Here is a 22,621-nt window from a genome sequence, read left to right as displayed (position 1 = left end):
TTCCCGGTGAAAAAACAAGATCGTCCAACTGGCGAAGAAAGACATCAGTTGTGGAATAAATAAGTCATCAGCAACAGTGCTCAGTCCAATTGTGCGATCGTCTGGTAGCTTACAGGTGGCGGATGGGAGGGTAACGAAGATTGGCTTCCCGGCGATCCATGCCTCGATTTACGTGCTCATCAATCAACTGCTCCCTGTCGGTCTTCGCTTCGACGAGGCTTTTGTGTGCTAGTCCCGCAGTCGATTCTAGCGCGTCGCCACTTTGCCATGGCATCGCTACTGAGACAAAAAAAGTCCCCCTGTGCATATCCCATCTAAAGTTACAACATCAGCGACGTGATCGAACTCGAGATAAATTGGACAGGGACTCACTCAGAAAGTACGAATCCTGATAGCTCTTTGCCCGGCTCCAGCACCAGTTCTTCCTCCCTGACTGTTGGAGAAACTCGATCGGGTGTGTTGAGGGCGCCACGCTTGGGGCCTTTGCGTGGATGCGGTTTTGTCCATCTCAAACCCACGTATCTTCTCCTTCCAGTTGATTTCTCGACATCTTCTCGGATAAGTTGCTGAATTTCTTTCCACCCATTCGCATCTAGAAATAGATCGGTACAGGTGAGTGAAAGATAGCTTATCGAGAAAGACAGTTCTCCTTACACATTGTTTTGATGTCTTCAAACGTGCTGACTCGCGCCAGGCCCGATTCTAAAATCTATTTCCTCGAAGTCAGTCAGTTTCTGAAGCGCATTTCTACTTGGAAGGAGGGTGAACACATTGCGCACTTCAGGAGTTGCTAAAGCAGCGTACAACGAATGTTTGGCCAGTTCCCGCAATTGTCCGACAAGAGTATCCAACTCTGGCTTCTCTGAGAGCTGGCTTACTCTCCATACCTTTGTGATCACTTCGGTGGAGGCACCTTGCCTTTGGTGAGATAGGATGCAAGTTCGTCGACCATCTGAGAAGAGTTCTTTGCATCTCCATTTGCCGACACTGTACGATTTGTTTCGTATGTCAGAAGGAGCTAATTTGTTTCACTGGAAAAAAAAAAATGTTCACCCTAATCGCGATCCACCTCCGCCGCCACAATCTGTGCATCTTCTAAAGTTGTTTACACAGTGAACACATACCACCTCGACAACGAATTGGATCGCCGATCGTCCGTTTCGGGGTACAATTCCACCAATTCCTAGTTGCCGGGCGCAGCAGTCACAAGTGGTGGGTGCCGTCACATCGTCGGTACGTCGATTGCGCTTTCTGAATGTTGTCACCGCAGCCTGAGGGAGCGACTCGGGCCGCAAATCCTCTTCCTGGCATGGTTCGCTTTTGATAAGAGCCCGCTCAGAAAAAGGCGCTGATATCAAATCATTTCTGAAGGTCACATGGGCACCCCCTGGTCTACCTTCTTGGCAAGCCTTACAAGTGTGGATAACATCAAAGCCATCGGTAACATATAACTCTTCAGGGCTACCCCTCAAAGTCAGGCGTGCCATCTGCTCGCCACAGGTACCACACGAGGCCTCCACCTCTCTGACTTCGCGTTTTTTCTTCTTGTTGCATCCATTGACTGGAGTCTCGTTCGACTTGGGGATTGGCTCCAAAGAAACCCGGCGAGAAGAACCAGAAATCGACTTAATGTGACGTTTTCCAGCCATAAACCTGGCATGTATTGTAGATTGGCCGGCGTCGATTGGACTATTGATTGGGGATTGACATTTGGACTCTAAAGCTTGAGAAGGATGTCGGGAATCACAAGACAGTGCGACGTTTCGTGGGGGATGGAACATGTGAGGGTTGCGGTTTCCTTCGTAATCAGAGTGAGGGGCGCCATCTAGAGGAGAGAAAACTTCGGCTTCGAACCAAGCAGGTGGGATCCCAAAGCTTGCAGAGGTGCTCATCAATCTAAGGCTTGGAGGGTTCATGCTGAGAGGCGTCAGAGGGTAGCAGCGCTCTTTTGATATTTCGGTCAGGCCCGGAATTTGATTGGATGAGCAGAAAAAGTGGAACTGGGTATGAGTGTCTCCGAATCTTCATAAAAAATTGATACTGCTGCGATAAAAGGGAATACTGACCGTCGCTGCCAGTATCAGATGAGTGGATGGCGAGCCGCTGACTGGTTGCTAATCCTCTCAGGGCTCCATCAGGACGTTGGGGGCGGGAGTGAGGTGGCGAAGGTTGGCCGTGATGGTTGAAATATGGGTTAGGCAACTGCTCGAAGCTTGCTGGCGAGCCGATGTGGGCAAATCGGCGTGAAGTGGTCGCGTGCTCTGCCTGTCCTATGGGTGGATTGGGATTCTCAGACTGATCAGGTGTCCAACTTCGGCTGCTACTACCACTGGGTAGTGGATCGGAATGAGTAAGGGAGCAGTTTGATGAACTCATGTGCGCTGATGAGAGTGCGTGGATGGAAAGATTGTGATTCCTCCACGGATTGGAGGAATTGTGAGAGGAACTAGATGGTAGTAAATGACACTCTAGGGAAGGGGTGACAGGAGGACAGGAAGCCAGGTGGTCGGAGGCGGGATGACGTTGGTGAATTGCGGAAATATCACTAGAAAAGAAGTCGGACGAATGGAATGAGAAAGCAGAGGCTGGAGTGGAATATTCGAAGTTGATGGAGGGATTCGATGCCGAGGGCAACGCAACGGACCCGGAGTCGCCAGTCGCTCCTGCACTGGGAACGAGGATAGTTGAGTGAGAGGTGGAGAACGGAGAGCTGGGACTGGCAGGGTTAGTCCAAGCCTGAGGAATGCCGTCGGGCGATCCTGGTCGGCGATATTTCTCTGAGAAATCGGATACTTGTGCAGGATAATCGTATAGCACGGGCGGTGACAATGTCGCGCCCTTGTGTAGAAATGATGGAGGGGAGATCAAACTACAATCGGAAAGACGCATAGCCTCAAGGTTGGACTGATACAGGGAGAGTGTCGGCGGAGGGGAGCGAGACGCGCCCCGGTGGTGATGAAGTTTTAGGTCCCCCACAGTCGAAGCTGGAGAGATGACCATCTTGAAACAAATCTCCGGAAGGGTCTGTCAGAGGTTTCTGAGTCACAAAAGGTAATAGAAAAAATACTGTTCTTAGAACGCGTTTTAAGGTCAGTGAACAGAAAATATTCTACTAACTTCTCCTGGATGGTGACGGGATGTTTTTCGGTTGATTAGGAAAGCAGAAGTGATGGTGGAAGGGTTGTGGGCGCCGAAACAAACGGCAAACAAATCTTGAAACGAGTGAATATAAGTTTCCTACAAAGGACGCGTCCCAAAATGTACCATGTCAGTGGGAGCTCGACAGGTCGAAGCAGAGGTAAGAGGGCAGGGTTGTAAAGACTTTAGGATTGGGCAATGGGAGTCCGTATTGACCTATCCTCTTTGGAGAGTTAGTTTAGAGGGCGCGGGAAGGAAGCAGAAGTTTAGGGAAAATGGGCCAATTTTTAAGTTGTGGAGAGCCCGTAAGTCGTTCGACCGGAAGATGGATAAATTTCTTCCTACCCGTCGCTTTAAACGATTTCTAGGGGACGGCCGGTATGAACTGCTCGAGTCTTTGGAAAGTGTTGACAGATTGAGATTCAGCGCTACTGCACCAGAAATTCAGATGGCCGCAGTTTGTATTAAGCTTCAAATAAAAGTACCAGAAAGTACCTCAAGCAAGCGACGAATTCAAAGATGTGGTGGCCATGAAGATATACAAATAGGGAGGATCACGTGTGATCTGTTCTTCAGGAAACTTGTATACTGTAAGCAAAAAGAGCAGTCGTGTTATTATGGCCATCGGGAACTCCAAACCACGCGATAGGCAGTGTAACAGTAGCCGCTGGCGAATCATGATGATGCCCAGACTGGAAGCAGGTTTTAGGAATAAAAGCCTGTCTTGCCTGAGGTCAAAATCATGGTGAAAAGGCGCAGAATGCAAAGATCAGAGATGTGGTATCTCACACGGGTCATGTGCATGAATGTGAACGTGAAGGTATTGTGGCTGATATGGTGCCTATACGGCTGGAGTCCTTGCTAAAAACTCTCAATAGCAGTGTAGCACACATCAACCTGTGTTTGCGGCTCCGGGCTATGTCATCGAGCTCAAGAGGAAACCGAAGGAATCCATACATAACCTATCTCTTGTAGCCTTTGGAACAATGAAAACGACAGAATATGGCTGTTCCCAGAGCAGGATATGGCTAGAGTCTATACCTCATGATTAGGAAGCTGTCAGCCAGTTAAAGGTTCAATAGAGCTGTCCGTATTAGTTTCAATGAACGCGGAGGCTTCCTTCTGGCCAAGTGCATGGTTGACTGCGGGACGCGCGGGCAATAAAGGAGTCAAAAAATGTAATCGGATCTAAATAGGTAAGTGGAGCAAGCTGTGCGCATACGGTGTGACAAGGGAAATCATGAATTGCTATTTTATGTGAGAGCATAAAATACACTAGTCACATAGAGAGTCGCAGCAGAAACGATCCTGAAGGCCCTGGCAGGCTGGCCACTCGAATACATAGCGATAAGGCTGTTTCCTGATACAATTGAAACATTCATATCCATGCAGAAGGAAAGCTGCTTGGTTCACAGTGCTGGGAGATGATAAATACATATTTATATATGTGAATGTCGTCAAAGAGTGGAACAGGGTTTAACCAAAATGAAGTGGCCTCGAGGCTTCGTCATCACGAAACTTGGCTACCAACTTGTACGGGCTGGTATAGCACCCGCCCAGCCATTTATAGGATGGAAATGAAAGCACTGTAGCCATCCAATTGCGCAAGCAGACGATTTAACTGCAGAGAAACGGGACATGTAAATACTTATGTGACCATCTCTGGCTGCAATACGAGTACATACAAAGCTGGTCACATTTAAATAAATGACTCTGCTTTCTAGCACAGACACTCAAATGTCAGAGTGCGTGGAGATGAAACCTTGTGGATATAATTGCGAAGTTTTGATCTTCCTTGTATATTATTTATTAAACACTTGGATGATGGAGTGTTGGATGCCACTAATATTCATGTGTAATGTTTGGCGCTACAGGGTAGCAAAGAGCCGTCTCCACCTTCCTGCAAAAACTCAAAATACGTATGGATGTGAATAATGGATAGTGGATACACAAGTCGCGCACTTCGATAGAAAACTGGCGACATGGGCCTCAGGAGTCATTAGACATAATCGGGTGGATTAATCTGTGATTGCAGATTAAAGCGGGCATTGGAATTTGGCAGAGTTGAGTCTAGAAGATGAATCATAAATCTGTCTTTTGAAAGTGGCAACCTGCGTAACTTTAGGGAGCACGATGAAACCATAACATAGGGGGTTACGCTTCTCAAGCCGTTATCTGGAAAATCACGATTTACCCGAAAATCTTCACACGATTTCTGTCGTGTCCTGTCGTGTCTTGGAAGGAAAAAGTTTCAGGGGCAATGCTAGAAAAGGTTTTCGGCACAGAACACTGCCCGAATCAAAGTTGTGTGATAATGGCAGAATGGAAAGAAATGTAGGCTTCAAAGCGAGGAAAAAATGTCAGCGCTTTTTTCCAGATGCTAACCGGCTCGTCTGGGATCATTTTTGTGCGCTGAGAGGAACCATGTCATTGATGTAGAATCACGGTTTCTCTCGGCTATGGTGATGGAAAACCACACCGATGCTTGCCTGGAGACATGACACTGGGTTGTGAAACTGGGTAAGAGTGATACCATCCGTTGCACCGGCAGGAGGCATAGATAAAAAGATTGACGATTGATAACATAAACCAAGTCTGATTTGATACTTACCTTTGTTGGTCTGAGTGCAATAACGGGATCGCCCTTTTGAGATCGCGGCGAACCACGGAGCGGCCACGCGTTAGAATTGCTAAGCCGTCGGGGCAGTCGTAAATAATTCAATAATAACGAATGAAAGAATATTGACAATAAAATAAAGCGGCAGGCCAGAATGCAGGGTGAGTCACATAGTTCGGCTCATTTCAGTCTCGATGGATCCTGCTCGACATAGTCGGCGAGATGACCAAGACCCGAAACACAATCATTTTTGTATGTACCACTACAGAAGTTGAAGAACAACCAGGTTTAACCAGGTTTCTCTGCTGTAAAACGATTCTCGTTTGAGTAACCGTTGTTCGGTTGTTTTATATAACAGCCCTTGTTCTGTCTGGTTCTGAGTAATTCTTCTATGTGAACGTTATGGTCAATGTATGCGACACATTACTCATCCTGAGTGCTTTGTAATCTTGATACTGGAATGTTCCGACTTCGAGGTTTCGTGCAATATTGTTCTGATCTGATGGCGACCTGAAACAGATTTTGTGCTGTAACCCCAAATCAGCGAGTACGTCACTCGGGGGTGTTTCATCCTTTAAGCTTCTGAACTCGGTATCGGGAAAATAATATCCGTGAGTTGATCACAACATTTGACCGGCCGCCCCAAATCCATCCCCTGAAACAAGTCGTCCGGACTCCGAGCTCTATCACTGTGAATTTGTTCGGCATGGCCACAGATGGTCGGAGCTAAAATTCAATTTTGGCAGCACATGAGAGGCATGTATGTTGCGCTCTGGCGCTATAGACCCGCAAGCAATGGGTTTGGCAGCCTGATGAATGTGTTTGCAGCTCCCTAGTGACACTTGACCGATTGGATCTTGAGCTGGGTGTTTTTCTCTTGGGTGAAAGATAGCTGGCAAGGCAAAGGACAATTGCTCACCCCATTACAGCTACACTGCAACAGTTACGCTGCGCGTAGTAATTTTCTGGTCAGCTTGCTACGCTGAATGAAGCGGCCACACCACTTCGCTTTTCCTTTCAGGCATGGGGAGGGGAAACCCAAATAATAAGGCCTGTACCATAACTTTCCGCGGATTCACACCTCGGATTCCGAGCCGCCAAAAATACCGGTTTGTCAGGATTATTTTCCCTGTACGGTTTCCCCGAGCTCAAAATCCGAGCTGCTCCAAAAGGCGTACCATGGGACCGCGGATTCATCAACAACTCCTCGGTCACCGGTACTGACCGGTCAGCCAGAGCGGTACACACCGGCCATCGGGAACGTATTCCCCTCGATGGCAGGTCCGTTCGGTCATTGGGGGCTCCCCTCGATGGGCTGTCCTCTTGGTCATCGAGATGAGTATACACTCCTCAAGATGACCGGAACGAACCGGTCATCGAGAGGAGTATGTACTCCTCAGGATGACCGGAACGAACCAGTCATTGGGAGGAGTGCCTGCTCCCTGGATGACCGGAACGAACCGGTCATCGAGAGGAGTATGTATTAGAGCATTCGCATTCGTCGGGTTAAGTTGACGATTTTGGGCAACTTAACCCGAGCGGCAATCGCATCGGTCCGGGCTAACCCCGGGTCAACAAGCCTCAGGGTTGATTTCAGGCTAAGTTCAGCTAAATTTAGCGAGCCTTAACCTGAAATCTAGCCTCAGGCTAGGGCGGTCTGCGACTCATTTCAGCGCACTTTAGCCTGAAACTGACCGAACAAATGCGTTTGCCCACTTGAAGGCAACCTCGTTAGCTAACCTGCCCACAAACCTGGGCTTATTTAACCCAAAAACTTAGCAAACAAATGTGAATGCTCTTACAACCAACATCTTACACAGATTTCCCAATTATATTATCACCCAGAAAACTAGTAACAGTCTATTTAATTACATAATCACCTACATAGTAGAATCTTAGGCTTTGTCTGGAGCCAATATAAATATAGGTGATATAATCATTGGTTAATTCAATGAAAACTACAAAATTCAACATAAAGCCTCCAATATTGGCTCCAAATGGGGCCTTAGTTTCACATACAAATCACATACATTGCATAGTACAAATCTACTCTAGGACTGAATGGGACACTGCTGAAAGATTCCATTATCACATGTTAGAAAATCTACTCTTAGACAATGTTTTCACCCAAAAGAGGAACAAGCCAAGTGATCATAACACAAAGTTGAATACTTTTTCACAAATATCATGTACAGCTTCCCAAAACAGTTTATTAATTCACATAACAATTGTACAGCATCCCAAAGTAGAATACTATTTCACACTTGTAAAATCTACTCTCAGACTAGTTTATTTACTATATAATGTGGCCTCTTCTGCCCCTTCTTGTTCCCTTTCTTCCTCATGCCAGCATAAATAGTAATATTAAGAAATTACTTCCACTTCCATCACCCATCTAAATAGTAAGATCATAATAGTAATAATTATAATATAAATTGAAATCATAAATTGAGAACTTGATAACATAACAAATATAAATTGACCATTTCAAAATCACTTACATCACATATAACATCTGTCATCCCGCTCACAGATACCTGGTTCTTAGGGTCCGCAGTAGAAATACATAAGAATATTTCTTCTGATTTGGTCACACTAAATTCTTAGTGCAAATTTCTCCCAGAGCTTAATAAAGGAAGGCAGCCCTTCAAGCACCTTTAGCCTAAACTTACTTAGTTTTGCTATTTTCCCTTCCAAGCTCAGATCACGCCTTGCGTAGAAGTTCCTCAACAATGTGGAGGATATTAGAAGGTTGCAAGCCGTTTCTCAAATCCATGGTGGAGGAAGGGGAGGAGATTAAATGACTGCCATGTTTCTAATTTTTTGTTTTACAGCCTTTTTTCAGGAGATTGGGGGTTCACACGTGGCTCAGGCTCCTGCAATAACCCTGAGTTTGTGGGTTTGCACCTGAACCCCTACACTTTCCTGGTAGCTGTCCGTGAAATGAAACTAGCTCATTTCTCTTCCCTAGTCAAGGCAAGGAAGGGGACCCCCTGCTTGACCTCTCTGTTCCGCAATTTCTGTGGGGCGCTGCACCACAGTGCTCTGGGGCAAGTACTAGGTGAGAGAACAACAGCCAAATGGATTGTGGGGGAGCAAGCAGGGCACCGCAAGTTCCCCTCTGTCCATGACAGCGGCTAAGTGCGAAGCCCTGATGGATTGGAGCTGGGGCCGGGCTGCTTCAGTCATGCAGCACAGTGTCATGCAAAGACACACGCTCAAATGCAACCCGGAGATTCATATATGAATCCCCCATCAATAGAAGTTCCTGATCTCATTGCTCCAAACTTCCCCTCTCGGTGTCCATCAGAGGCTTGCCCACTGCAGGGTTTTCTCATTTTTTTAGACACCTCCCACCCACCCTTCTTTGTTGGGCGCAGGGGTTTGCGCCTGAACACCTACACCTTCCTGGTAGCTGCACGCGAAATGAAACTAGCTCATTTCCCTTCCCTAGTTGAGGCAAGGAAGGGGACCCCCCTGCTTGACCTCTCCGTCCCGCACTTGCCGCGGGGCGCTGCACCACAGTTCTCCGGGGCAAGTACTAGGTGAGAGAACAACAGCCAAATGGACTGATGAATTGAGCTGATTGCTCTCCAACATGGTTGAAGAGATGATAGGAATAGAAAGTTACTGATGTGTAGTAAGACAAGGATATTCAACATTTACTGTTGGAAGAGAAGAAAAACAGAAATAATTGGAAGAACAGAGGGTCCTTGTGTCAGAAACCAAAATGTAAGCTGTGCACTACGGGCCTCAAACCCACGACCTCAAAATTCATGAGTGATGCTTTTAAACGGCTAAGCTAAGTGCCCTGTTGCTTCTGGTACTCAATTCACTTTACGGTTAACAAAGTTTGCGCATTTGACATATATCCTGGGATCAAGTCTTAAATGTGTTTACATTGCTTGTCATGTTACCAGGGTCAAGCTCAGTTGTCTTTGGGTTACAGGCTGCATAAGAGCAGAATTGTCAGCCGGGCTACCATTCTAGAATAGAGCCCCGCCTGCAGCTCCGGTAGCGCAGCCAAGAGCACCGTAAATTGGGTGCAGAGCAGACCGTAGCACGGAACTCTGCACAGCTTAGATTAGTTTGAGCAATTTTTACAACAAATAGCTTCCTAGAGAAGCTATACACCAAAACAACCGCCGCGTGGTCCAGAATCTCATTGTACAACAAATCATAAACAGGTACATGTAACAAAAAAGGAACTATGTAGAGAAAGACCTTCTTAGAAGACTCACGTAATTCACAGCATCCAGCCACTGTTAGCATGGAAACAGGTTGCACCAGGTAGCGGCTAAAATCACTCAGCCACACAACACAGAGTGCTACAGTACTTGATTGCGTAGAAGCTACCACCGCCTGTAGGCGGCTAAACAATAAAGCCACGCAAAACAGAGTACTTCCATACCTGATTGCGTGGAGACAAAAGCCACCTGGAAGGTAGCGCCAAGGAAACAAGTTTCTGATGGCCATAGCACCTCAGAGACGGTAACCCAAAGTCCCAAAGGTTCTGGTGTTCTCCACATGTATACCAACATTTATCCATCCTCTACATGAGAGCGGAGGATGGATGGAGCGTCACATTGAGTAGGAAGTTTCCGTAGAACCAGCAAAGAGTTGCCTATGACCCATCTCCAAGAGATACGGGTCCTACGAGTATCATGAGCAGTAAAAATTCTATGCTCTCCGATGAGATGTATTGGGAGGATAGCTAGGAGCTTACCAAGCCAAAGAGCTCGCCAGAACCGCATAAAAATACAGGCTCTGGAGGACTCTTGCTCCCCAGAATTGTCAACCACTTTAACCGCCCAGCAGTGGACTACTTCACCAAACATATTTGTTGATTAGTTCGCTCTTAGCCTGTGTTAGATTGTTTTTAGATTCATTGCTTGTTGCTGGACTCCTGCTCAACAGTAAGTCCAGCTCATTTCTCTTTATCATCTTGGGTGTAATCCCCATCAACTATATACTTGGGAACCTGTTGAACAACCCCCACTTGTCAGACCCCAGACAACACAGGATACACTACCCCTGCTTGTCAGGCCCTGTAAGAACCGCCCCGGAGGGCACCATAAACATTCCGCTTCTCTCGCGGCCCCTCTGTTACATCCCATTAGGGATATAAATCTTTAACACCATCCTCCTACCGCGTTTACAGACGCGCTCACTCACCGCAGTCACTCGTGTAGCTAGAGGAATTTGTGTCTTGGCATCACCGAGCCTGACAAGAATTAATTATGACACCTTGGTTCCAGCCATCTCAGAAATCCTAAGACAAGACTTTAGGGCCTGTACTATACAAAAAAATTTTCCCCGCCCGAGGAAAACAGCTTTCTTTTTTCAATATTCTGTTTATCAATCAATAAAAACAGCTCTGCATAAACATGTAACATGACCACAAGTTCCTTCACCAAGTTCCTTGCTGCAAGAATCTTCTCCGCTCGGACTATGTATGTACATACATACATAACACATATATTATGCAGTCTGAGGCCAACAGGTTTCCTCAACATCAGGCCAATAAACATGCATTGGTCCACAACAGAAGGCAGGCGGTGTGGAACTACTCAAAGGGGAGAATAGAGCTTGGAAGGTAAATGGATAGCAACACTAGTACTAATGTAAGCTATGCAAGGGTGCTGATGAGGCTGCCTTCCTGACTAATGCTGAGGGGATGAGAGTAACACTAAGAAAAAAGAAGAAAAGGTGTGGCTGATTTCTGCTTGATCTTAGGAGCTAGTACTATGAGCTTTAACTACTGACTACTGAGGGTAAGAGAGATGGAGGATTGATGAGAGTGGGGAACTTATAATTTCTGTATCCAAAATTATCTATAAATTCTGTATATATTTCTCTGCATGAGGTACAAGTGAGGGGGGAAGAACAGTTCTTATATGAAAGGAGGGATGAGCACAAACAATGAGGAGTTCTGGCTATGAGAATGAAGGTTGTACAAATGAGGAAGAGTGATGTGAACATAGTAACAGTATGTAATGATGAGCAATGCTGAAAAGGGAATGCTGGTTATGGGAATAAAAGAATGTACTAATGGGGAAAAGTGATGAGAACATAGTAACCACTTGTAATGATGAGCACTACTGAAAGAGGTAAGCACAGATCTAATGATGTAATGTGTATAATAGCCATAGTACATAATGAGGAATGTATGTAAAGGGTTTAGGATGTGAAAGTAATTATGTAAAAGTAATGTACTGTAATGATTCAAGTAAGTTACTAATGAATTGAGTATTGTAACTAATGAAGACTGTAGATTATCTGTAAGTCTTATATCCTCTATAACTACTGAACCATTGAAGATAAGGGTATACTATGTATGAGGGATTATATGTGAAATTTGATGTAGAATCTGAATATGCAAAAATAATGAGGTATTTGTGAAGGGTTATGGGGAAATGTTCAATGTAATGATGAATATATGTAAAAGAAAGCAATAAAATACTACTTATGGTTTGGAATGGAGCACCACATCCTCCCCCAACTTATTGTCTGTCCCCAGGCAATGCACCAAAGAGAAGAGTGATCCAGAAAGAGTTGAAGAATGTTGAGTCCAAGAGTCCAAAGTCCAAAGTCCAGTGTTCTTCCTCCAAAAGGTGAAATCCAAAGTCCTGAGTAGCAGTCCAAATCCAGAGTCCAGTGTCCAAAGCCAATAGAATCCAAGTGTAAGCCAAGTCCAGTATATCTGAGTCCAAGGTATCCAAGTCCAATCCAAAGTCCAATAGTCCTATGTATCCAGAGTATCCATAGTCCAGTATCCAATCCAAAGAGTCCAGTATCCAAAAGAAGGTCCAATTATCAATGAGGGTTGAATGTATAAGGAGATCTAACTCTGCTGAAGGCAATATCCTTGAGACAGACACACATTAGACTAATTTCCACTCTGGAGAATAATTTTCCCGCCTAACTGAGGCTAAGGAAGAATGCAATGATTGATGATGATTGATTGATTGATTGATGAGGTTGATAATTGTAATTTCTGAAGGGTGTGAATGATTTGGAATTGAATGACTGGATTTCTGAGTTTCTGAGTATATAATGTAAAGTTCAGTGAAGAGAATTTGAAGTCCAGAGAGGTTGATAAGCTGTCCAAAGAATATTCTTGCTCAAGTTGGGTGGTTTCTGAGCTGCAATGTGTTGGAAGAAATTGATTATAATGATGAATGAATGAGTGATTGGATTGCTGATTGAATAATTCCTAGAATACAGGGTGAAGATGATGAAGTTCCAATATTGTGGTGGTTGGATGTCCAGTAATTGCTATGGGATGGTAAGGAATAATGATGGATGGATGGATTGATTGATGGATGATTGAATTGATTGATGATCCATAATTGATATTAGATGGTAAGGAATAATGATGGATGGATGGATTGATGGATGGATAAAAATGAGTGATGATTCCAGAATGAATTCCTTTTCCATGATGATGATTCTTTTTCTTTCCCTTCTTTTCTATTATTCTTGAGTACTTGACTCCTTTTAATTTCCCCATGTCCACTACGAAAAAAAGCGTTAATTTTTGTACAGATGAGGAATGGAACATGTGTCCATGCGTGCGTGCTGTCGAAAGAGGGGTCCAGTTGTCTGAGCGGGGGCTCCAAGCGGGAGGCGCGCGTGCGGAATGACAAAAAGAAAAATAGAAATTGATCGACCTGTATCTCCGGAACGGCTCGATGAAAATTCTTGAAACCAAGTTCATTCGAAAGAGGGGATTCTGCAGATTAAAATGGTATATACTGGTTATTTTTAAGGGTTGAGTATCGATTGTGTAGGGCCGGTTAAAGATCCAAGCAAGACCCGCGGGCGCGCGTAGTAGTAAAGCCGTGCAGATTAAGAGACCACTTCCTCCAGATATAACTCAAAAACCCGTCGATGAAATTTTCTAATTACGAGCTCATTTGAAAGGCAAGAAGGAGGAGATGAAACTAGAATAGATTGATATTGAGATTCCTTTCGGCCGATAGGTCGCTGTAAACGTTTAATGAATGGCACCCGCGGGGCCGCGTAAATCCTAGGGAAACTTTGAGGGGTTATAACTTCTAAACAGCTCGATAGAATCGTCCAGAACCGAGTTCAAATGAAAGGCAAGATCGCATTTATGAAGACTGTAATGATCAATATTAAATTTGAAGCCGGCCGACCGATTATTCGAGCGATTAAAGCTTTATTATGATTTTCCGTGGTTTCCATCGTATAGGAGTTGAAGGGAGATGAATACATGATGAAATACTCTTAAGGTAACGCCAAGGAGCTGTCCAATTAGACTCCTGAAGCTGGCCAATCGATTGAAAAAAGTTATAGGCGAAAAGAATGACGTGAAAGCGTTCCAAGAATTTAATTAAACTGGGTCGAACACCAGAGTCAACATTAAGAAAATGAAAGAGAATCCGCGCCACACGATTCTGAAAGGTAAAGGCGTCCATAGTGACGTCATAAAATGAAGAAAAATGAGTATCTATAAGGTCCAGGTCGTCGGCCAACGGAAAAGTTCCGTTATCGCATTCAATATCCGTAATGTTTGCCTCCAGCGCCACTTCCACGCCCTCATCGCCGAAAGAAAACCTCGATAACTCATTAGATTATTCTTCAAACACGTCCATAACTTCATCTCAACTCGACAAAGCAGCCGTTATTAGCCCCTCTTACGATATCCCGTTTTCCATTCGTCGAGCGCACTCGGCCGTAGACAACGTCCACGCATATAACTCCGGCATGCGGGAAAGTTTCAAACCCGAAGAAATCTACGCCTTGCGCCACCTTATCCAGCAAGGACTCCTCGCCTTTGCTCGTGAGGACCTCGACGACCCGGTTGCCGCACGAAACGCACGTCTGAGGTTGTGTAGCCGATTTCACAACGCCTTTGCACATGTATGTTGAGTGGATTCTGTATGTAGATGAATAAGAATTTGAAAAGAAAGAAGATTGATTATAATACTGATATTTTTCCCTGTTTCTATTTTGATTTTTTAGATGGATACTCATTCCATAATAGATGCCATGATAGAGGAAACTGAGGAAAAGAATGCCCTGGAGTTGTTAAGGGTGAGGGACCAAGTGGAAGAGGAGGAAGATGGTTGGAGGGTAGAAGCAGAAGTGGAGAGGATAAGAGCTGAGGGTAAGTTCTATTTTTATTCTTTATTGAGGATTTTTACTAATGTTATGCTTTCTTTTGATGTCTTTTGATTTTTAGATAAGGAGAAGGGAAAAGAGAAGGAGAAAAGTGAAATGGAAGAGGGTGATGTAGTGATAAAAGAAGAAGAGGTGAGCTTGTGATTTTTATATTTGGTTATTTTTATTTGAGAGTGTTTTTGAGACTGATTTATATTGATTTATTTCTGATTTGTTTATAGATTTGATTTTATTTTGTTGTTATGTTATTGTGTAAGAAGATGAGAAAGAGAAAAGAGGAAAGAAATGAATTGATTATTCCTTATTTGTTTTTACCTGGAGTGGTATTCCTTGACATGAGTTGCAGCAAACCTTCTGGCTAATTCTGTGCCATCCAATTCTTCCAAGATGTAAGATCCTCCTGGGTTTTGAGCTTTAATTCTGTAAGGGCCATTCCATTTATTTTCAAAGAGCTTGCCAAACTGAGAGTCCAAAGATTTGTTATACACTACTACTAATTGACCTTTCTTTAGTGGCTGCCTTGATGTTTTCTTCTTGTTCCAATAGTCCACAGAGTTCTTCCTGGAATCCATAAGCTGCTGGTGTGCTTGCTGCAAGATGGTATCCCTGTTTTCAAGCTGCTGAGTCCTAGCCAATAAAAGATCCTGAGTTGATTCTACCTTTGACCAATCCATTCCAAAGAAGGTTTCCAATTCTAGGTCAATGGGTAAGATGGGGGGCTGTCCAAGAACTAATTCATAAGGTGAGTAACCAGTTGATCTTTTGGTGGAAATTCTGTCTGCAAATAAAACTAAAGGTAAATAATTCCTCCACTTCTTGCCTTCTTTTCCACAGAGCTTGACCAAGGTATCCTTAATTGCCTGATGTCCTCTTTCTACCATACCATTTGCTTCAGGATAATAAGGGGTGGTGACTTTGATTTTGATTCCAGATTCCAGAAGGGATTTTTGAAATTGTTGTCCAAATTCAGATCCTCCATCCACTGTGACTGACCAAGGGGCTCCATATCTGTAGATCCAGTTGTCCAAGAACCACTGAGAGATTTTCTTTGCTTGAATCTTTTCTAGTCCAACTGCCTCTACCCATCCAGAAAGGTCATCTCTTGCAATTACCAGGTATTTCCATTTGCCAGCTTTGATGTGAACTGTATCCAAACTGACTCTTCCAAAGATGGTTGCTGCTCCTGTAGGTTTCTTGGGTTCCATTGGCAATTTTGAACTCCTCTTCTGGAAAGCTTCACAAGACTGGACCCACTTGGTAACACCTCTCTTGAGACTTGGCCACCAAAATCTGAGTTTAATCCTTCTGTAGGTTTCAGCAATACCTCTGTGGCCTAAGGATTCATGAAGGGAATTGAGGATGGAATTCTGAGCTGAAGAGGAGGTGACTACTATCTGGGAGAATGGTTTGTTGATCCTGTGCAAGACTCCATTGGAAAGGAAGAAGTTGGCTGATTTGTGCAAAATTTTCTTGAATTCCAGGCTGCTGCATCCTGGAGGTTTGTTCATGGTTGAAAGGTATTCCTGGAGGTGCTTCCAAATTCCTTGCTGCAAGTTACTTACCCCCTCCCCCAACTTAGCTGATGTCCCCAGAAGCAGGCCAAAAGTAGAATGTTTAGTTCCAAATCCAGGGTGAGGTTTGATCCAGGTTTCATCTTCATCAAAGCTAGGACAGTCATCTTCATCAGAATCAGGGGGCCTTCTTGAAAGTCCATCAGGTAAGGTGAAAGTTTTTCCAGGAGTGTGAACAAGGTCATAGGAGAATAACTGAATAAATCCAATCCATCTGTTCATAGGGGCATTGGGAAGTGAAGGGTTGTTGATCATTCCAATAAGGCACTGGGCATCCACTCTGAGTTGAAAATGTTGGCCCCACAGTTTGGTTTGAAGTTTCTTGAGGATCTTGGCAACACCACAGAGTTCTAATTTGGATTGTGAGTATTTTGATTCCCTGGGTGAAAAGACTACTGACTCATATAACACAGGCCTATCCAATCCATCAGAATCCTGTTGAGTAAGAACAGCACCTGCAGCAATAACACTGGAGTCCACTGAGAGTTTGATTAAGCCAGCATTAGGTCCATAGTCCAATTTCTTCAGGGTGATATCAGTTCCAACAATCCTTTTAAGGTCCTCAAAGGCATCCTGGCAATCTTCAGTCCAATCCCAAGAGGAGTCCTTCCTGGTGAGTCTTCTGAGTGGAGCAGTGAGGTTTGAGTAATTTTTAATGAACATTCTAACATATACACAGATACCTAGGAATCCTCTGACATCTGAAGGAGTGGTGGGAGTTGGCCAGGTTTCAATTTTGTTGAGCTTCTTGATGGATATCCTTCTGCCTTCCTTACAAACCACATGGCCTACCAGATCCAGAGCAGGTACACAGCAAGCAAATTTCTTCCCAGAGATGGTGAGTCCAGCTTCTTCAATCCTGAAAAGAATCCTTTCCAGAGTAATGGCATATTCATAGATAAATCTTCTGATCTGGGGTTTGTCCTTTAGAGTTTCTTCATTGTAGTCAGAGGTTGGTCCTTTTATACCTCCATCATCCACAAAGATTCCCATATGTTGAGGTAATTCATCCTGGAGTATCCACATCATTTGGGCCTGGTAAACTGCAACTGAATTGGTGGCTCCTTGGGGTAATCTGGTAAGTTGAAATCTTCCAAGGGGTGTTTCAAAGGTGGTCAAAGGTCTGGATTCTGGAGCTAATTCTCTTTCATCATATCCTCCCATAATATCACCTAGTCCATAGCAAGCCCTTCCAGTAAATGATTCAATGAGTTCCTCTGTCTTTGGTGGTAGTCCAGCGTCCTTAATGGTGACTTTGTTGAGTTTCTGAAGGTCATGTACAATTCTGAGCTTACCATCCTGCTTCTTTACACAAAATATAGGGCTGGAATAACTGGAAAAGGATTGTTCATAGAGGCCAGTGCTGAGTCTTTCCCTTACCAATTCTATAACCTGGTCTTTGATGGGTGCAGGGATTGGAATTGGTTTCTGTTGCCAAGGTTCATGGGGAATGACTGGAATGATATAAGGCTGTCCATAGGTGTGTTTAAGAAGGCCTCTTTCTGTTTCTACAAAAGCCAAAGCACCTTGTCTAATCACAATTACCCATACCAGCAGGAGATATTCTTGAGGAGAAAGCCATCCAGGAGGTCCAAAATTGATGAGGTCCAGCCTTTCTTGAGTAATCTTGGAGGTAGGAGTGAATGGTGGAGGAAAAGGGCTTAAAGGAGTGAGGTAAGGATCTCTTGAGAGTGGTGGCCTTGACAATGGGGGATTGAGAGATAATGGCATTGGTTGGTTTACTGGTTTTATTTTTTTTAGAGTTGATTTATATTTTGCTGAATGAGTGACTACAGTTTGTTGCTTTTGGTTGTTTTCCAGGGTTGCAGTTGTAAGAGAGGGGAACTGAAAACCTGGTCTCAATCTAAAAAATTTAACAGTCCAGAATTGGAAGGTATGCTGGTTTCCCACTTCTGATTACTGGGGAGTATGATTGGAACCAAAAAAGTCTGACCAGCTGAATCCATGATTGAAAGTGCTTCTCCTCTGGCTCCATTGTAGTTGATGTTAGCTGAGACATCCATCAAGAAAGGCTTTCCAATAATCATCTGAACTGGTCCTTTGGCTACCCAGAAATGAACTGTCCTAACTACTTTCCCAATGGTTACCTCCACATCTTCAGCAATTCCAGGTATATCAGTAAGGTGGCCTCCAATTCCTTTGAGCTTCATAGATTTAGCAGTGAGTACCAATCCAAGTTTATGTGCAAGAGTTTCAGGAATAATGTTGACCATAGAACCAGTATCCAAGAGTGCTTGATGTTTCTCTCCTCCAATAGTGATGGTGATGTATCCAAGGGGGCAGGAGTAGTGAGTAGTGGGTTGCTCCTGTGCTGGTTCTTCTCCATCCTCCATGTCTGTGAAGTTTGCTGATTTGACACCATCCAATGGGACCCTTCTGTTGGTTATCTTCTTCCTGATACAGTCAGTAACTCCTGGTGATATAGCAAAGATTTCTCCAAAGGCCAACTCCATCTTTCCTGCAGTTAACATCCTACTAGCCACCTCTTCTTCAATTCCTGGGTACTCCTTGGCCAAAGTCTTTTCCAAATAGGTTTTCTTAGCTGGTTTGTCCTTAGGTGCAGTGGTTGAATCCTTGTCCTTATCCTGGAATCTGACCTGAGGGGAGCCTTTTGAAGTAGGGGATTTGGAAGCACTAGGAGTAGGGGGCTGTGTCATGTGAAGTAAGTCCTCTGTATCCATGTCCATTAGGTCCTGTTTCTCCTTCCTGATCCTTTTGTCTGCCTTGGCTGATTCCTCTTCATCCTGATCCTTAGAGTTGTTTCTAGTCCTCTTTCCAAGGTCTGCTTCATAACTATGGGTTTGATAATAGACTGGGTCCTCCTCTAGTTGGCCAAAAGAAGATGTGAGCTTAGTTTTAGAGTACTCTTCCACTGGGGTTCTGATTGGTCTGCTTGGAATCCAGGGAATAACTGATTTGTCTGGAAGTCTGTAATCTCTTCCATCCTTGATAACAGCACCACTAGACATGTCCTGGGCAAGTTGAGAGCAGCTGTTGGTTCCATGGGTTTCCTGATGACAATAATAGCATTTGAATGGCCAGGTCCTGGCAGGTTTGTCCATGTGGGGAGGTAGTCCTTTGCCAGCAGTAAGGGATGCAAGTTGTTTGGTAAGGAGTTCCACTTGTTTGTCCAGAGAAATAGAAGCAGTAGGAGCAGTTCCCTGAGTAGCAGGTGTAGGTTTGGAGGTCCTAGGTGAGTTGTCCAAAGTGAATTTCTCTTCTGCCCTCCATTCAGTCCTTCTGTTGACCACTGATCTTGAGTAAACTTCCTGGTGAATGTAGGTAAGAAGAGTTTCAGTGTCTGGCAAGATATCACCTCCATCCTTTGAGGCTAGCATTTGATTGTCCCTCATCAAGCTCCTAGTAACTCTTTGATCCAGATCCTTGTGAAGAGTTTCCAAAAGTAGGTGTCTGAATTCCTCCAGGCTAGTACTGTACCCCATCCTTACCAAGTAGTGACTGATGGTTTCAAACTTGTTTCTGAATGTGTTGAAGGTTTCCAAGGTGCTGATTCCTCCATCCTGGGCAGATTTGTAGACTAGTTTCCTGAGATCCTCCCTGGTATATCTGACCAATGGCTGAGAAGTTCCAAACCTGGTGAGTAGCTGTTTCTTCAGGGTTTCCCAATCCAAGTTTTCATGGCCTGACATGTCTTCCACTTCATCCTTTAGGTCCAATCCTTTGATAAAAGCAATGATTTGTCCAGCCAGTTCCTTAGAGTTAGCACCATCATCTCTTCCAGCACTTTCATACCTTCTAATGAATTTCTCCACAGGCATGTTGGTTCCATCAAAGAAGAGCTCTTTGTCCATGGGTTTGATCTTAACTCCTCTGCTGACTGGATCCTGGTTCCTTGGCATGGCTGGTTCTCTGTTCAAGAAGTGGGTGTTGGACCTGGTAGAGTGAGTTGAATGATCCCTTTGGCACTGGAATCTGGAAAAGCGGGGCGGTGGAACATTTAAATCCTCTGAATCATCTGATGGCTGATTGGTATCCCTGTATCCTGTGAATCTAGGAGCACTGGAAGTCTGAGGTCTAGGAGGAGGTCTGCAAGAACTGGAGTTGGCCTGTGGAATAGAAGAACCCTGTGGATCTGGAGCATTGGAAGGAGCCTGAGGACCTGGACCAGTAGAAGAAGATTGGTGACCTGGACCATTGAGAGGAACCTGAGTCTGACCAGTGTTGGAAGTGGTGGAGTCCTGAACTGTAGCATTACTGGAAGGATCCACTGGAGGGTAAAGACTGGGGGCAACATTGGCGTTGGGAGATCCTTGGGCAGACATGATTGAAACAGGTAAGTTGAATCTGAATCTGAAGATTGATAATGAAGGTGCTGATAGTGTTACTGTTGGTTGAAGTTGATTCTAAAAGCAGGGAGTTGATTTGTAAAGAGAGGAGTATGAGGAGTGTAGGTGAAGTAGTATGTAGCTGATGGTAAAAGTGTTACTAGAGCTGAAGATATCTGAAGTATAGAAAGGCCACTGTTGGGACACCACTTGTGGAACTACTCAAAGGGGAGAATAGAGCTTGGAAGGTAAATGGATAGCAACACTAGTACTAATGTAAGCTATGCAAGGGTGCTGATGAGGCTGCCTTCCTGACTAATGCTGAGGGGATGAGAGTAACACTAAGAAAAAAGAAGAAAAGGTGTGGCTGATTTCTGCTTGATCTTAGGAGCTAGTACTATGAGCTTTAACTACTGACTACTGAGGGTAAGAGAGATGGAGGATTGATGAGAGTGGGGAACTTATAATTTCTGTATCCAAAATTATCTATAAATTCTGTATATATTTCTCTGCATGAGGTACAAGTGAGGGGGGAAGAACAGTTCTTATATGAAAGGAGGGATGAGCACAAACAATGAGGAGTTCTGGCTATGAGAATGAAGGTTGTACAAATGAGGAAGAGTGATGTGAACATAGTAACAGTATGTAATGATGAGCAATGCTGAAAAGGGAATGCTGGTTATGGGAATAAAAGAATGTACTAATGGGGAAAAGTGATGAGAACATAGTAACCACTTGTAATGATGAGCACTACTGAAAGAGGTAAGCACAGATCTAATGATGTAATGTGTATAATAGCCATAGTACATAATGAGGAATGTATGTAAAGGGTTTAGGATGTGAAAGTAATTATGTAAAAGTAATGTACTGTAATGATTCAAGTAAGTTACTAATGAATTGAGTATTGTAACTAATGAAGACTGTAGATTATCTGTAAGTCTTATATCCTCTATAACTACTGAACCATTGAAGATAAGGGTATACTATGTATGAGGGACTATATGTGAAATTTGATGTAGAATCTGAATATGCAAAAATAATGAGGTATTTGTGAAGGGTTATGGGGAAATGTTCAATGTAATGATGAATATATGTAAAAGAAAGCAATAAAATACTACTTATGGTTTGGAATGGAGCACCACAGCGGGCCAAACCTCTCCTTCCTCTCAGACCAATTGAGCTGTGTTGGTCAGAGAGGAAGAGGGAGACAAGTCTGTCCTGACCAATAAACGGACCGCTCTGTCCAAGGGGAAAGGGAGACAAACCCCTCCCCCCCCCCAGACACATTGTATTGGTACAAGGGGAAAACACCCCTTCTTCCTCTCAAGAAAATCTAGTTAAATTGGGTGGAGAGGAAGAAGGGGCGGTTTTGAGTGATATGAAGGAAGTAGGTTGTTCCATCCAAGGGAGAAGAGAAGACAGATACTCTCAGACCAATACCTATACATTGTATTGGTCCAAGGGGAACACTCCACTACTTCCTCTTGGACTGATCAAGCTATATCAGATGGAAAGGGGGGAGGATTCCTCTCAGACCTATATGATAGGTGGTCCGGGAGGGTGGAGTACAGAGCTCCTCTCAAATCAATACTTTTTATCAGTGGCAGGAATATCCGGGATGAGAGTGTTGTATGGCCCAAGAGGTGGGATGGGCGGGCGCAGCAAGTGTGGAAATTGCTTGAGAAAACAGGGTCAGACCTGTTTCTGGAAATTGGCAATTTCTGAAGGAAATTGATTACTGGATTCCCCCAAAAACGGGTGTCTGTAAGAAAAACAGATTTCCGGCCAAAAAACTGCTTTTCAAGCTGCTATGGTACAGGCCCTTAAAGATTGAGTTT

General features: G+C 44.3%; 1 protein-coding gene across 1 annotated transcript; it reads right to left on the bottom strand.

Moving 5' to 3' along the window:
- Nucleotides 1-368: 368 nt before the first annotated feature.
- Nucleotides 369-3,000, bottom strand: PtA15_4A865 (uncharacterized protein; the record flags this gene model as incomplete). Its single annotated transcript, XM_053168793.1, has 5 exons — nucleotides 369-592; nucleotides 655-709; nucleotides 780-987; nucleotides 1,054-1,945; nucleotides 2,067-3,000. 5 exons carry the CDS (start codon nucleotides 2,998-3,000, stop codon nucleotides 369-371), a joined length of 2,313 nt encoding a protein of 770 aa, XP_053019967.1.
- Between the last annotated feature and the right edge of the window lie 19,621 nt (nucleotides 3,001-22,621).

The sequence above is a fragment of the Puccinia triticina genome, chromosome 4A, assembly GCF_026914185.1.
Source record: "Puccinia triticina chromosome 4A, complete sequence".
NCBI classification, from domain to species: Eukaryota; Fungi; Basidiomycota; class Pucciniomycetes; order Pucciniales; family Pucciniaceae; genus Puccinia; species Puccinia triticina.
This window is presented reverse-complemented; position numbering and strand designations above follow the sequence as displayed.